The 17,918-nt window shown below is 34.1% G+C and overlaps 2 protein-coding genes across 3 annotated transcripts in view; both read right to left on the bottom strand.

Moving 5' to 3' along the window:
• Positions 1–1,912: 1,912 nt before the first annotated feature.
• LOC112595767 (very-long-chain 3-oxoacyl-CoA reductase-B-like) lies at positions 1,913–17,586 on the bottom strand. Its single transcript, XM_025341075.1, has 4 exons — positions 16,892–17,586; positions 3,897–4,417; positions 3,131–3,361; positions 1,913–2,830 (listed from the first exon to the last, which is right to left on the bottom strand). Exons 1-4 carry the CDS (start codon positions 17,088–17,090, stop codon positions 2,672–2,674), a joined length of 1,110 nt encoding a protein of 369 aa, XP_025196860.1. The 5' UTR covers positions 17,091–17,586; the 3' UTR covers positions 1,913–2,671.
• LOC112595765 overlaps positions 4,426–17,918 on the bottom strand; it is a 27,505-nt gene continuing 14,012 nt past the window's right edge. Inside the window, exons 1-2 of one of the 2 annotated variants that reach the window (XM_025341074.1) lie at positions 9,435–9,844; positions 4,426–9,366 (exon numbers count right to left, since the gene is read on the bottom strand). In XM_025341074.1, the coding sequence (XP_025196859.1) occupies positions 6,231–9,170 (2,940 nt within the window). In that variant the 5' untranslated portion in view covers positions 9,171–9,366; positions 9,435–9,844 and the 3' untranslated portion in view covers positions 4,426–6,230. Of the gene's footprint in view, positions 9,845–17,918 lie in introns of those variants that run through there. The other variant, XM_025341073.1, reaches the window with a different exon arrangement.

The following is a 17,918-nucleotide window of genomic DNA, read 5'->3' as shown; positions in this document are numbered from 1 at the left end:
TTTGTTTTCTATAGTTTCATAATATACATATATGTTTTTTTTAACATTTAAAATATTAAAAAAACTATTTGAAACTTATCACAAATTATTGCTAGTTCATATGGAGAACCTAAAATTAATTTAGCCTACTATATTACGAAACTAAAAAATAATCAGTTGTAGTAATATATGATACAATTTCCTAAGAAATATACGCTGATAGATCCATATCTACTCAGAATCGCTTTTCATTTATTAAATTTAATTAAAAATTAAAACAACCATTAGATTTACTTACAAAATGACGAGCTTCCACCGGATACTTACTGGATAAAATAGAGGTAGGTACCTACTTTTTTTTTGTTTAATTTTTTTGAAAGGAGTATAAAATGTATAAATTAATATAAAGGAACATAAGACTGTAGCTAATAAATAAATACACGAGCTAGTGCAGTCGAAGAATGTACAATATTTATTATATAAGACAACAATCTGTAATAAATAATATTACAATATAATAAAACAGAGTTTGGATTCTTCGACAATTTTTTCTATTTTAATTGAAGAATTAAGCTACATTAAAAGTTATTACAAAGCCAAAACTATTTTTGTATATATTTAAACTACATTGCAATACTAGTGATGCAGTGGCATTTTTTTTTATTGTTATACAAATTTAAAGTTGTTGAGTGCAGTCACCAAAAATTTTTTCTTGATTCAAGACATTTAAATTCATATTACTACAGTCGTGATAAATTTTTATAGAATTAAAAAAGCAATTATTAATATTATTATTTCTTATTATTGTACTGTATCCATCGTGTTATTATATAATAATATTTTAGATAATAATTAATAACCATTGAATTATATAATAAATTATAATGTATAATAATATAGATATATAGCTAATAAGAAACATTAGGCATATCCTTACACATACATACATTTAATTTAAAATAATATTATAAATCAAAATAATAAAATACTAAAACTAAAATAACACTAGCTACTATAAGGCTCTACTAGTTTCTACTACAATACATTTAAGTATTGTTGTAGCAGTAGTAGCCTTTCAGAATCATTTAACAATATCAACTTTACGCGTATAGCGTAATACATTAAAATAAAGTACAAATATAATTAATAATTAAAAACTTCTATCTAAATTTAACCCAAATACAAAAGAACGCTCGAATGCTACGAATTCCCGTGTACGTACGAATATAATTAATTGTTATTTGTTTTTTCTAAAATCCATGGCTGGGGGCAGCACTTAGTTTCAAAACAAAAAAAAAAACAAAACAAAAAAGCACACCATATAAAACCTTAAGATAAAATATAAAAATATAATATATCACTGATTTGAATTTACTTAACTAAATATTATACCGATTTTAGTCATATACCTTAAACATTCTTTATGTAACTTAACTTAATATTAAACCTAACTTAATAACTAATGCTTAAAACATAATATGCCATATAGAGGCATGTCTTATACATGAAACACTCTTATGGCATCCTAAATTTAAATAGATTTATTCACATCATAGCCAAGACTGGCCAACACCATTGCGTACGAAGCATAATAATGTTGGCGAGCTTTAAACGCTTTATAATGAAAAAATTAATAAAAAATGAAATAAAAGTCAAAACTATCTATAACTTATGTTAAACTTATCAAATGCTATGACTAAAATACCACATACTCATTGTAGTGTTAGCAAAGGATAAAAAAAACTAAATTGACCTTAACTGAGCTTTGTTACTAAACTTTATGCAGTTAAGTTTTTCAAAAATATAACAAAAGGATCAAAAATTAAACAACATAAAAATAACATTAAGGATATTCTGTATGTAGATCACAGATTCAATTTCAGATTTAATGAACGTTTTGAATAAAATAATAATAAATATAAAATAAAAATAATTATATTTCACGTACAATAAACAGTCATTGGCTGCTTACTTGTAGGCATTATTGATAAATTAACAAGGTAACAAATAACAACTAACACTGGAAAAAAAATTTAGAAACGGGTTAGTCCCGAGAAATATCGTTGGATAATTAGAACGTTAGGTCAAACTATCACGAAATTATACTCGAGAGTCAGAGGAATGTGACTGGTTAAAATTTAAAAAGACTACTTAAGAAATACTCAACATTTTTTTTTTTTTTTATTTTGAAAAAAAAATGAGAAAAAAATCAAATTAGTTTTTGGCTGCCCGTCATATGGTGGTAATAAAGTTGATAATTTCTAGGATTTAACTTAACATTATAATGAGTTAAAATATCCCCTAAACTGAGTAACACACACACAAAAAAAAGTTCAAAATCAACCTTAAACATAGTTAATTATCAATAATCGAAAACATAATAGTTACTCTTAAGGGCGTTTATATCAATTTAATATATGCCCTAATCCGATAATCTCTATTATTATTTCAATATTTTCATTTGATAATCAATAAATTAATTCTAATCCATAAATTTTAGCCTTACTATTTCGTTTCTTATAAACTATATTTAATATTAATCCTTATTTCGAAACATAAAATTACACACAATCGCGATACAACTGTAATGTAGTGGTGCGCGGCATTATATCCGAGGAAGTGACAAGATGCCCATGACGGATCGTTAGTGGCGATGGTATTATATAGACTGTGCTGTATTATAGCTGTTCGACTATTTGTCCGTAGCCGCAGTAGACTGTGCTTCGTCTCGCTGCTGTTGTTCTTTGGCCTGCCTGCGCAAAGCCCTTGTCCGAATGCTCAACATATTGTTCATTACTGTCCGCGCCATCATCGACTCGGATATGCTTTGGGCGAGTTCGATGCCTTTCACCTAAGAGTTAGAACGAAAACTTACATTAAAATAATAAATTCAACAACATCGGTGATATCGCGAATGCGTTGGGCAGATAGTCACCGAACGTGGTTAACCTATTGTATACATAGTTTTTATGATATAGACGCTCTGATCCACCTCTTCCACCCACATCACCATCCCATCCCGCCACAAACAAAACTTTATAAAACACCACTTTTACACGAGGATTACATTTACCAGTTTGAACGATACACATTGTAATAATATATTTTATGACAAAAAAAAAAAAAGAAAAGAAAAAAAGTTGTAGCTTACCATCAGTGAGTGCGGCATGTAACCAGTGGTAACAGTTTCCAGTCCGGTGGTCTGAAGTGCCGACTTGACAAAAGTGTCCGGCGACGGGACCAGCCACGAGGTACGCGCGATCTTGCTCATTTTGGTGGCCACGTAACCAGGCATCACGCACTGCACGGTGATGTTTGCGCCGTGCTTGCCTTTGCTGCTGTACTCGGTGTTCAGTTCGAGGCTAAATTTCTCAACGAATTTCTATAAAAACGACCAAAAGTCGAGAGTTATGATAGTGAATAATCGATACATCGCGATAATAATAATAATAACCATAATAATATCATGTGTCGATACATAGCAATAATAATATCATATTATGTCGCAAAGAAACGTAATGTACATCGCGTACAGAAGCCGCGTGCGGAATATTCGGTACGTAAGATTTACACATTTGATATGCATATAATGTACCTTTGATTTTAGTTTGTAATGAGAAAACTATTGATCGGAAAGGAATTATTTCGATGGGTCGCTTGAAATCTCGTAACAATATCATTCGATTCGTTTTAATCGCTCCCTCCTACGCGTACACCCGATAGGGGAGGGGAATCACCTCCCAAACATATAAACATTATAAAGCTTTAAGCGATCGTGCTCTGTATGCGTATACTAATTAAACGATAACCTGCCTATTGGCCGATCGGTGATCACCAATAACGATAACAACAAAAAAAAATGCGCAAATAACAATATTATCGTAATATACGCGACATAATAACGTGAGACTTATTACCTTGGTGGCCCCGTACATCGTCAACAGAGGGCACGGGATTCGGGACACGGTGCTTCCGATGTTGATGACGCACCCGCGCTTCCGGTCGACCATGCCGGGCATCACCAACCGACACATGTTGACCATGGACGTGATGTTGCACCGGATCATGTTGTCGAACAGTTGCGATCCCCATCCGGCGGAAGCGGCGGCTTTGCCACCGTCCGCGTCGCCGCACCGGTCTTCGCTGGCCTTCAGGAAGAACTCGGGGTGCGGGTACGACAGCCCGACGTTGTTGACCAGCACACCCACCTCGAGCCCGTGCAGCTCTCGGCCAATGTGGCTGTACACCGCGTCCGTGTCCGAGTCGGTGAAGTCGGCCCTGACGCACTTGACGCGGCGGCTCGGGTACTCGGCGCGAATCTCCTCGGCGGTCGCCTCCAGTTTGGCCTGCGTCCGGCTGACCAGCACCACGTCCATGCCGCGGCCCGCCAATTGCCGGGCGTACGCTTTGCCTAACCCGTCCGTGGCACCTGTCACGACTTTAACAGAATATATCGCGCGCGCGCACGCGAACACACATTTTTATACACGCGTTGATAACCTTAACTAATTAAGTGCATTCAATGATCTTTGCGTGAAGCACGTCCCCTGATGAGACGTTATCGACACGCAATACAGAAAACGGAAACCAAAAATTTGTAACGTAAATAATAACGGCACACGGTACAAAAATATTATATCATCTGTAGAAAAAATATTTATATAGTCTTAAAAAAATAAATATATTTATATATATATATATATATATGTTTACTTAAGAGCTAATTTTGAGAATCTTCACTGTGAAGCCTTTTTCCGTTAACACGAAAGTGGTGACGAGAATTAAGGGAAGGGGACAATATTTGGGAGAAAAAAATTGTTTCAATTAAAAGAACATAACCCGATACAATATTGTGTAGTATATGATATAGTGTAATACACGCATACAATACGAATCGACATACACGGATGAGGGACGATGTTTACTATCTACTAAAATATATATGCAAACCATTAATGACTATGAAATCTGCACCAACCCCCGCCGGTACGCAGACGGTCGCCAAAGGCAGAATTTTGTGACAGCAGGGGCAGCGGTTGTTGATTATTTCATCAAACTCAATATCAATAATACAAAAATATATACTACTCTACCTATATTATAATGATTATAACTCATGACGGTTCAATTTACATGGCCTAGAACTGTACGTCATCGTCCATATTCATCATGGGCCATTAAATACTAATTAAGCTAAAAAATCGATGTTTTTATCCAAATATCGTAAACAATAGGTTTATTACATTATTACTTTGTCTAACTAAATACTTTGTTACTACTGCAAGTGCTGGAAACAGAAACTGAAACGTTGCGCATTGGAAATACGCAAAATAAAACGAGCTAAAAACTAATCGAAAAATTTAAATAAAACTTAAAATAATAAAACAACCTGCATTTTTTTTTTAGAATTTTTATTTTTTTAATTTTTTCTACGCACGTTGGTTGCCAGAACTCCGAACCAGAGCACCCATTTAAGGCACGCCGATCAGTCATGATCAGCGACGGACAACCACTCGTCACTACAAATTTTATTTCTCTTTCAAATTTTTTAACCAATGACCAAATTTTACAATGGCGGTTAAATTAATTTTTTTTTTTGTCATAGATCTACAAACTACAGTAATTTTCATGGTAATGTAAGATCTCAAGTATTTCAACTCGTTTTAAAAATTGGATCCTAAGTGCACCCCACTAATTAAATATCTATAGAGCATGTTTCCACCTTTTGGACGGAAAAACTACTAATTCACTATGCCCGAAATCACTACGTGAATTATTAAAAATGTATTAATATTTAATAACTATACAAATGACGTTTGAATAGTTTTTTTTTTTAGTATCCTAGCTAATAAATCGATTCGAACTGATGATAAATAATACGTACACGGGTATAATAATACTCGAACAAAACGATGCGTTCTCTGCATACATTACGTAACAAAAGAAAAAAAATAAACAAAACAAGACTAACATCTAACGTATATAATATTATAATACATCTCTTATGATTAAAACACACATTGTTGAATATTTACAGTTTTCGTAGACATATCCTGGTCGGCTATAGGTTGTTGTTGGGCTGTTGTTGACCATCTGAAGATGACGACGGTTTTGGTTTTCGCTTGTTCGAAAACGAATTGCTCCTACTGCGGTACTGCGATATCGCTTTGTCGCCGGGTTCCTTACGAAACCGCCACCGCCGACGGTGATGGTTGCCGACACATCGATGTTCCACATCAATTCGTCATCGTCTAAAGGTTGTTGTTGGGCTGTTGTTCACTTTCCGAAGATGGCGACGGTTTTGGTTTTTGCTTGTTCGAAAACGAATTTCTCCTACTACGGGACCGCTGTCGCTTTGACGACGGTTTTACCACGAAGCCGCCACCGCCGACAGCGATGGTTGCCGGCACATCGCTGTTCGACATTATTTTTTTGTCGTCGGCGGCGGCGGCGGCGGCGGCAGCGGTTACAGCGGTTACAGATGTAGCGGTTGTCTCAACAGTTCTATTGGCAACAACAGGAGTGTCGATAGCTTGGTCGGACTTTGGCGACTGTCTAGAAAGTTCTAGTAACGCCAGTGCAGTCTGTGACAGCGTAGCGGTAGCGCCGCCGTCGTCGTTTGATGTCGGCTGCAGGGTCGACCTAAGCGCTTCTGGTGGTAGCGGCGACAAATTAGGTCGCTCGGCGACTGTTTCGGCGGTTGCTACAACCGCTACAGCGGAATTAGCGCTATTGTCGGTACTAAAGGCGGGAGATGAACAAGGCAGCTGCAAAGACGGTGGATGAGGGGTTGTGAGAACGAGAGGACTAGCGGGTGACGTGGACTCAGCCAGCGGTAATTTCGACCCCTCCCGCCACTCCTCTTGGTAAGTGATGCGTACGCGAGTTTTGGGCGGTGACGGTGAATAAAATCGTGGTCGGCGGGGGTCGCGGGTTCGACTGCGGCTACGGTGCTGAACCTTCCTTTTCGGCGGCACCAACAAGTTTTTCGTATTTGTGTGCGACGATAAACTATTATTCTCTTCTGTCCGTCTACTATTACGTCGGCATGGAAGCTCTTCAGTAATAGAATCTTCTGGATCGTCAGGTGCGGGAGTAATGATGATGATGGGTATCGAAGGTTGCTTATGTTCATGCGTTGCCGAAGAGTTTGGTTCCTGTTGACTTTTTGACTGGTCGTCGTCGTCGTAGTTGTCCAACTGTCGGCTGGGGTTGAGATAAATTTCATGAGTGTCCCGAGTTGAATTTTGAGAATCGATCGTGGAAATCTGAGTGACAGAAGTTGATATGTGTGGTGGTTGTGTAGTTATTCTCCGCCTAGAAACTATTTCATTTGCCACTTGTTCTGCCCGCCGCACTTTCGCTTCTACAGAAGTTGACAAGTCCGAAGCTGACGATTCTATAAGGTCGGGGGGAAGTGGGCATAACATTAAATTCCAAATCGAATCCAATATTTTTTGCAGGTCATTGAGTATATATTGTTGCCTGAATTTTATGTATGGATTTTCATTAAAAATTTCTGTTCCTACCGATGTATCTTTTTCTCCCGGTCTCGCTTCTTCCGTTTGACCTGAAGTCGATTCAATCGTTGTTTTGTACAGTGCATCAGCCATTCTTGTAATACCGTGAAATATTTCGGAGTGCGTTGATGACAAAGCTCTTGACGCCGTTGCAATTGTTTGGGCAACTTCCCTCAGAGTAATGTTTCCGTGTAAATTATTAATTTTTTGATTCACACGATCGAGGTTAGTACACAGTGGTTCAACAACTTCATCTTTATCACAACGATTATCAGTCACTGTATCCGTTTCAATATTGGTCACGTGTCCCATTATAGTAGCATATGAAGGTTCGGATACTTCTACTTCAACGATATTACGGATGTCAATTTCTTGATCCCGTTCGATCGAATACGTCGATGGTAGATTTTCGCTATTATTTTCAAGTTGTGTTTGACAAGGTGTTTCGTGAATGCCTTCACAAATATTTTGATAATTTACATAATTTTCATCAATAGTTAAACAATCGGGTTCACTGTCGCTATCTACCTGAATAACTTCATCGTTATATTTATTAACGACAACATTTTCATTCAATGAACATGATGATGTAGATGTAGAATTTTTTACACCGTATTTGTTGTTCTTCTCAAAATTTATCATTTGTGTCGATGTTGTTGATTGACCATCACCACTATAAAACTGATGATGGATTTTTTTGAAGCGATTTCGTAGCTTCTGTCGCCGTTGTAATCGTCTTTGATATCGTGATATTGACCTATTATAGCTATATTTATGTTTGACTCGTTGATTAACATACGCAGGTGTAAATGTGTTGTACGATGTCGATGTTTCAGATACACTCGAGCATTCAGAATCGCTATTTTCGATATCCTGAATAACAAAATCCAGCTCATTGGAATTTATTTCTCCATCGGGACCTCGAGTGACTGAGATATTATCAAAACCAGTATCATGTTTCAAGAGAAGATTGTTTATCCATTGCATGTATTTAGACACTGAGTCTATGAGATAATTTAATTCACCGCCACTCCAAATATACATAAATTCGTGTGCTGACCTTATGGCATCAAAATACCGGCGCCGCAACGTCTGTACTCTACGTAATAGCTGGTCATTTGATATAGGTCGTCGTATAGTTTGGGCTCTTGACATCCGGTTGGACCTAAAATTTGTTCGAATGTATCTTAAACTATCGCGTTTTTCCTCAAGATATAATATATTATCATCACTTAAACTTTGTCTATAATATCTTAAAATAACATTAATGACACGCCTTATTTTATATTTAAGTCGGTGAATACTGTAGTTGAACGTTAACCGACTCATTTGTTGCTCTTCGTATATTTCATCATCATCCGAATCTGGTATTATAATAACATCATCTTTATCATTACTATGATCTTCTTCGTTATTATGATCTTCCTCGTCACTATCATCAATGGTGAGTACAGGTATAACCGAGGAAGTGGAAGAGTTCAAGCGGTCGTGGTCAGATTTATTTGGTGTGTCATTATTAGCTAAATTCTGCGGTTGTTCAACTATGATTTTATCATCAGTTTCTTCAACAATAGTCGTTGGTGTCACCGATGATACAGACGGAATAATTTTTTCTTTATTTACCTCCGACGCACAGCAGTTATTGTCGTTTTCATTTACAATATGATCCATACTAAAATCTTAAATCTAAATAGCACCAAGCTTATAGTATTACAAAAAGCGTTAAATAATAATAATATAAAAACCTTTATAATTTGCAATCAATAGATGTCTTGTCGTGGCGCTACGGCGGTTGACTTCTGTACAGCGATATGTATAATAACAGTATATGTATAGTTAGCGAGCGATTAGTAATCGATAAATCGGCCTGTATGTACGAACACGAAAGTGATAATAAAACGAAAACGTTAGATTCGATTAAATAATGTTACGTACTCGAAGAATATTCATAAAATGGTAATAAAACAACAGTTTTATCGTACGGAACGTGTAAATCAACAGGTGAAATTCGATATCGGTGATGTCGTGGCGCTACTGCGGTTGTTTTCTGCACTTCTATATGTATAATAATAATATATAATCAGCGATTGGTGATCGGTAAATCGGTCTGTTTATACCTAAGAACACGAAATTGACGGTAAAATTAGAATGTTGAGGAAAGACAATTAATATTATGGACACGAAGAATAATCATATAACAGTAATCAAAATTGTAAAATCATAATCTGAATATTTATGTGTATTTAACGCGCTAAAACCGTTTTTATTATTTCAACGTTTTAAAATAAAAAATGACGTTACGCACGCGCCTTATAAAATGTATTTCATGAATTCCTAGAATGAATCGACCGGAACGGTTGTCAAATAAGACGAAGAGACGAACACGGTAATAAGCCACGCATACACACAAGAAATACGTTCGAAAGAATGAACGATGACGACCGAGGTAACCAGAAAGGACCTAGCTGGCTTGACACCCCATCGCCGATCCTCACACCCTACCATCAATCTCCTCACCCAATCGACGAGCTGCACGACGCTGGCGCCGTTCTCGGGCAACGGTTGTCCGACAAGAACTCTTGTGTTTGAAAGATTCTGTTCATGATACCCCGTACCGCCGGCCGCCGCCACACCCATCTGTGTATACGAGCGACCCCCTCACAAAACACTAGATGTCCCGCACTCGTCTGCCCACCAATAACTATCTAACCCTAATGGTAAAGAGTGAGCGAGGTATTGAAGAAGTATACAAAACACTTACACAATAAAAAAGAATTGGTAAACTAAGGTGAAAACAGGTGTTTCGAACTCAATTGACTTAGCCACGAAAAAACTATCGTCAAGTCCTAATGACCAGAGTAGGTAACTACACATGACAGTAAATGCCACTCACGTAGGTACTGACATACGCACAACTACTTTTACATAGTGCGCAATATGTAAAATAATTATTATTTTGTCATATTATATACTTTACGACTGTGTATGGGTACCAACGTATTTCCCGTCGTTAATGTCTCCATAATTTTGTGACTTATTTTTGGAATTAACATATTTAAAACTTCAATTGCTTTAATGAAATTTGAAATGGATTTTTCGTGTTAATTAAGCCTAAGATACAAGAAAAAAAAATAAAATAAAACAAAACAAAACTAAACAAAAACTATTTTTAGTTTACTGTAAGCATTAATATAGTTGTCAATGTATAATTGCATACGTTTTATTTAAAATATACACCTATTAGTATGTATAGGTAGTACCTACTATATATACTCAATGGTAATACTAATTTATAATGGATAAACAGTATAATTAAAATATATTCTAATAATACGCACACTATGCAATATATTTTATCACAATAGATATATTGAATTGTAAACACTTAACACGAATTACACAATAGGTTGTATATTTGTTTAAGATCAACTGGCTACACTAATTTTTTAGTAATTTTTCTGTAATTTTGATAAAATATTCATTTTAAATACTTTTAATTTCAAAACTATTTATAATACAATTTTTTTTTTTTTTTCTTAATTACAACCTAGGTATATTTTTTATTTGATATTCAAAAACAGAATACTTTAAAAAAATTATTTAATTATAAAAGTACCAAATTATATAAATTATTTTGTAAAAATGAAATTAGTAATTTTAACAATCGTTAATTGACATGTGAATATAATACCCAAAAGTTACACGAAGTTTATAGTATAAATTTATTCTCGTATCGTGGTAACCATCCAATTTTATGAGCAGTGGTGTGACAGTAATGATAAATAGTCTAATGTGTGAATACACATTTCTCACTGCTCATTGACGATTGACACAAATATTAAATTTAGAAAATGTCTAAAGAAATGTTATTATTTAAACACATTAAGCTCCAATCCACACAATGTTTACATAATTTTAAAAATTCTCTCATCCATCAAAAATATTTTCTGTATTAATTCGTAAAAAAATATATCAAGTATAAAAATAAAATTTTAATTGAATCTCGTAATTTGGATTAAATATATTTGCTATTGATTATAAACTTAATAGCTTTAAGAAATCAATATTATTCGTTCATATTTAAAATTAATGCAAACTAATTAGGTATTGGATAAAATTAAAATGCCTAGGTATTATTATATTATTATAATGTTGTTTTTTAAGTAGTAATTATTTAAATAAAAACTTTTTAGCTATATAAAAATTAAAAAAAAAAAAAATTAAATAAATTGCATTGGAAATTATTTTAATTATTTTAACATTTTTAACTCAATACAATGCAATAATCATTATAGATGAAATTTTATTTTTAGATAAATTAATTTTATTTATGTTTAGTAGGTATTTATTTATAGGATATTATTTAACACATTATTAAATATAATTATTATTTAAGAATTAAATGCCAATAGAAACTATAAACAATGCATTACAGAACGTTGAAATATAAGAATTGTGATCAAAATAATGTTAATAAAATACTTCTATGAAATAACTATAATATTATATTGCACAAAGGCTATAAATTACCATAGAAAAAACTGGTTTAAATACGTTAATACACAGTAGCAAATAAATAATTATCAGAAAATTTATTTCATTATTTATAAAATAATTCTAAAATTCTAATTTTTTTTTTTTTTTTTTTGTGTGTATGTGAATTAACAATTTAATTTCAAGCATCTTCAAATTATTTAAAAAGTATTATTTTTAATGTAAAAACCATATAAATGAATAGTCACGTCACTTCCGTAATGGAGAAATAGAAAATAATATACGCAATCTAATGAGGGGATGTATAAATTAATACAGACAAATTAATTGTGGAAACAAATGATTTTTTGATAATGTATAGTTTAAATGCATCAATTAACATGATTGTTGAGAATTAATTTTGGTTTGTTCGTTTTATAATATTGTTAATTATATTATAACTTATAGGCGACAACACTACAAATCAAGCGTAAGAAATTAGTGTAGTCTTCCATAATCGGAAAATTATGGTATTCGAAGGTTATTTTAGTAAATATGTAACTTATAAAGTAATAAAAACATATTTGTGTGTCTTTTATTAATATATTATAGTCCTCGACTACCTAGAACCTAACCGGTCGGGAAACTTTATCCGTGACCAATTCATTAAAATTTAGTTCCTGTCATAGGCGTGCACAGACCTTGTTGGCAAGAGGGGCAGAATATGTTCATATATATTATAAAAAATTATTATATATCTTAGGAAATAAATAATAATATTATGTTATGTAATTATTGAATATTATTTTGGTTATTAGTTAGTTCAATTAATAATTAGTGACAAAAGTATTTTAATTTCATGTATCATTAATATAATTATTTATTTAATATAATAATACTAATGATATTCAGATTGGTTTATTTAATTTTCATATTTATAATTGTTTTTTGTAATTTCTTATATTATTATAACTAATAACACATAGATATTTTTTACTTTTCCTATACATTTATATTTGTATTTTTATTTTGTTATCATAATTATTTAGATATTATTATAATTTAATATTTTGTGATTATTTTTTACTGTCATTTATTCAAATAGATTTAAGTAGCAAATATAATAACTATATAAAATTTGTTATAGGGTTCATCCCGTTTAAATAACTAATAAATAAATGATTATTAAAATTTCACAGTTTATTTATAGTATAATAATAAATATAAAACAAGAAAATAAAATATATTTTTTACGATTTTTAAACAAAAAGTTGTTATTTTAGCTTTTCAGAATAGCCATTATTTTTTTGGAAGGAGTTAATATTTTAAGTGGTTCGATTAAACCGTCAATGTTAATATTATATAGACCAATTTTTGTTCAATTAACATAATGAGTATTCCATCTAGTCAATCCTGATACATATTACATTGTAATTTTTTTTAAATTTAACTTAATTTTGAGAACATCCTTTTTTACGAGAATAAAATATAGTTACAGAAATAGTAACAAATGTTTTACAAATATTTTTAACATTTTATATATATAATTTAATTTAGTTTCCCTTTCACTGCCAAACTCGGTTAGCCATCTTATCCACGTGCTACATTTTTTTATACTTCTTTTGGGTAAGTACATTATCTGTATGTTGAAGTACATTTATTTCACTTTTTAACATTTCAGCTACACAGGCCTTAAAGTTGTGTGTACTACGACACACTTTGTGTAGTCCAAAAATTAAATGTATACTACGAAATTCAAAAATGTGTAGCAAATTATAATGATTTTTTCTATATTATTATTATTCATTTTACATCACTTATTATAAACGTTTAATTATAATATAGTGTTTAGTACGAAAAATAAAAAAATTTAGGCCCTGCAGCTACAAAACCTAAGGCTTTGGTTAAAATGAATATATCATTGCTGTCAAAATTTAATAGCAATGTCTTAAATCGCATTCAAAATTTAAATACAAACGAAAAAGTCATGTTTTTGCAATCAAAAACACAAACAAATACAAAAGTTGATAACATTATATTATATTGTTGTGATTTCGGCTGGATCACTGCCACGGCATATAAATCGCCGTGATTGCCGCATATCAATAAACACTCGTTATCACTTGCGGTTGCAAAGTTAGATTACAAAAAACACCGTGCACCCGCACGTAATGTTTACATATTATTCATCATAAAAAATTATAAATTTGGAAGAAAAATTTAGCCCATACGAGGGGCAGCAGCCCACCCTGCTCCCTCTCCATGCAAAAGTTCCAATGGTTTCTGTTAACGTGTTGCAATATATTATATTATGTTAAGTTGAAATTTGCTTGCATTCGATCCATATTAATTAATACGGTTCTATCCTTTTATCAATTATTTAAATTTCTAACATAATAAAATCAAGTTCTGCGGAAAATGACAGTTATGAAATCGTCAAAATACTGCAATTGCCTAAAAAAGATTTCGAATGGTCGACGAGAAAACATGATATTGTATTTCAAAACGATTTTGACGAATAAAACAAACGCGTACTATAAAGGTACATGCCATATATACATACATATATAAATTATAATACATAACACTACCGTTGAAAATCATTATTCGTAAATATGTAGGACGGTTACGGGACTAAGTCGATTTTATAATAGTATAATACTATATAATGATACACATTTACTGACTGGTCGTTTGTATTATGTTATTGAAAATCGAGTCTCTCACTTTAGCTCATTCGTCACGTTTTATTTCGAGTGAATAAAACGAGTGACCACGGCAGAAATATTTTTAACATGTCAGATAGAAATACAGTACAAGTAGAATACATTATAGAACCTAGAACGTGTCAATAAAACAACGAATTATTTTAATAATTTATGTGCATGCATAAGTTTCAATTAAATCGTGTCGCATATGTATTATTAATAATTAATTATAATTAATTCGAGCTTCGGAGGTTAAAAAATTAACTCATAATGCAATAGTGATTGATTGACTGAATATCCATCGGTTTGTATATTTTTTTTATAATTAGATAGTAAACGAATAATTCATACTGTTATTATTTATACTCGTGCAAAGCTGCTCGACTCGTGCATAGGACAGTGACTGATGAATCATTTTAATACGTATTTTAAATAATGATCTAAATAGATTTGAGAAAATGTTTAAGTGTATACAACCGGTTATGCTTATTTGAAATATTTTTAAATAAATGCTTATGATTTGTTACGAATGAATTAAATAAATAGGTACACTGAAAATAATTGTTTGAATTATTTCGTCTTTGAATTCATAACGAAAAATAACCATAAAACTTCAACACTGCAAAATTAAAAATTTACGATAGGTTAGGTACCTAACCTAACCTATGTAATGCTGTCATGCTGCTTATCGTGTTACTTGAAAAGATAATATTTCTAAAATTCGAAAAATTATAATTTTTAGTCCATAATTTGTTGATATTTTTTATTCCATCAATAATAATATTTCAATATTGTTTACTGCCATTTCACAAAAACTTTTTGGCAACGGTTGTCGAAGAACATAGTATTATTTTATTTACAATATTGAATTAATGCGTGGCACAACAATTTTCACGAAGCAAGCCTGCAGATAGCTATCGAATTATAGAACATTATGTTAAGTTCTTATCCACAGGCGGCACATTCAAAATTACGGTCGTCGAAAACCAACGGTATTTTCGACGTCTACCTACGTTTGAACGGTTGTTTTTTTAAATTTTTTTTTCATTCGACAATCTCTATCGGCACACGAATATAATATTATGCTAACATAGTGTTGTACGTATAAAAATTTAAATACGTTATAATGTTACAAATCAAGTTCCGGTAGACCTATGCCCTCTGCCTATCTCTACGCTGTACGAAACGAGCGTATAACCTATAATATTTATTATTTCCAACGATAAAATATATCAATTTATCATACCTCACACAAACAATAATGTATATATATATAAAAGAATAAGTACATACATCTATACAAGTAGTATTAAGTAGGTTTAAATGGTATTGAACTGATAAAGGGACGAGTGCTCAGATGATTGTCCAACCCATCACCGCCGTACAAATGAGTGGAATAGTATATAAGCGGCGGCGGTGGTTTCCGATAAATTTTCACGTGAAAAAAACAAACTAGCGATAAAGAAGCCATTAGCACTAACATAAAAAAAAATGATAATAATAATAATAATAATAATGTATGTGTGTAAATATTTCGTCTTCGGTTACAGTTCATATCAGTATGAGCGTAATGTCGATTCGTGTTTATCGTAAAAAGCACAACGTAACAATAAATTATTATTATGTGTTCCCGTCGCCACTGATTTTCCGATTCATATTGCGTGTCGATTCAGGCTCAGTATAAAATGTAAACTAATATTATAACGTTACGCAGTGGCGTCATTTTACGTCCATTATTTTTGACATTTTTCCGAGCAAATGTAATTGTTTATTAATACCTCTTAATTATAAATGTAAACAGTGGACATAGTTCGCAAGTGTGTTGTCACGGTCACGCAATAGTAGGTTATCGCGTCAAGACGGGCGTTCGGCAGTTACAACTATTCCGTGTGTTCAGCTTAAAATGTATAGATTAAATGTGAGCTACGAGTGTGTGTAAAACATTAATGTCATATAAAAAAAAAAAAAATACACTCGTAAATCGCTCTTGAAAAATTAAATATCGCAAAAAACCCGAACGAGAGAACGCGCGGATGTTTCTCACGACAGAGTTCCGTCAAGCAACCGGTTCGCCCCCGTTCCACGCCGAAACCACGGAAAATCGTAACCGTCGACGACTACAAGACTACAAGATGCGACTTCCTGCCGCGTAGGTAGCCAAAAATATCTACGGACGAAATGACGCCACCGCGGACCGGAATGGATACGTACCGGCCCACTTGCCACACTTGACGAAGTCGATGTTGCCCCGGCACAGGGCCGACGGGCCGAACACGTGCCGGTACGCAAACTGCATGGCGGCCCGGGTGAGGCGGAGCACGACCAGAGCGACGAGCAACAGGCCGAGCTTCTCCAGCACGCTGTTGGTGGTGGACGTGGACGCGGTAAGGTCCGCCGTTGACGAAGACATGATGGTTGTCGTGTGCGGCTGCTAAGTGTCCTGCTGCTGCGGAAAAAAAAAGGGGGTCGGTTTTTTACGGCCGGCTCGGAGAAATTCGGAAATTAAGGACGAAAAGGTCGGTCGGTCGGGCCGTTACCGCGATTTCACTACCGATTTTTTGACGGGGGACAGGGGTCTCGCCGCGGATTCCGAATTCGGGTTGTTCGAGGGGGAGTAGAGTAATACGTTATATTATTATATACGTCCGATTCGGATCGGTTGGACGACGTCGAGAGTCCGGTGTGCCGGTGGTGTTGCTCTGCTGACGGTTGCCGAGTTGCGCGGGACTTGCGACTGCGGCGGCTGCAATAATCGCGATCGAGATGTACTAATAATAAAACGCGGGTATCGGGTTTCGGCGGCGGTCGAGTCGCGTTGGAGGTGGATGGGCCGCCGGAGGAGCGGTGGTGGTGGAGGACGGCGGCGTGTCGTGCGGAAAACGCTGACCACTACCATCGGACTTGTCGTGCAGCGGTCGCGCGTACTTATCGGCAACACGATAATAATATAATATCACTATTTCCGTTGCATTCAACATTATTATTATTATTATTATTATTATTATTATTATTTTTTTTTATTTTTTTTTTTGTACACGTCGTCGTATACCACACATACCGGTTTGACGTCGTCGTCGGCGGCGGCGGGTGCGCGCGCGTACGTACGTACACGTACACGGGCGTTCGATTTGAACGCGGTCGTACGCGTTTATGGTTTCCGTGTTTTTTACGCGCGGCCCGACGACAGAACCATACGCGATTCCTGTTTTACGGCAGCTGACCGGGTACGACCGCCGGA

This window comes from Melanaphis sacchari, unplaced genomic scaffold (assembly GCF_002803265.2).
Source record: "Melanaphis sacchari strain LSU unplaced genomic scaffold, SCAv2.0 Contig29_pilon_pilon, whole genome shotgun sequence".
Taxonomy (NCBI): domain Eukaryota; kingdom Metazoa; phylum Arthropoda; class Insecta; order Hemiptera; family Aphididae; genus Melanaphis; species Melanaphis sacchari.
Note: the sequence above shows the minus strand (reverse complement) of the source record. Positions and strands in the feature narration are given on the sequence as shown.

What these genes read in the sequence shown, in the direction of transcription:
- LOC112595767 (XM_025341075.1), bottom strand. Translation starts at nt 17,090, where the DNA reads ATGTCTTCGTCAACGGCGGACCTTACCGCGTCCACGTCCACCACCAAC. An exon ending in CAAGTGTGGCAAGTGGGCCG is followed by an intron (nt 4,418 to 16,891) that starts GTACGTATCCAT and finishes ATTCTGTTAAAG; the next exon opens with TCGTGACAGGTGCCACGGAC. An exon ending in CGATGTACGGGGCCACCAAG is followed by an intron (nt 3,362 to 3,896) that starts GTAATAAGTCTC and finishes TCGTTTTTATAG; the next exon opens with AAATTCGTTGAGAAATTTAG.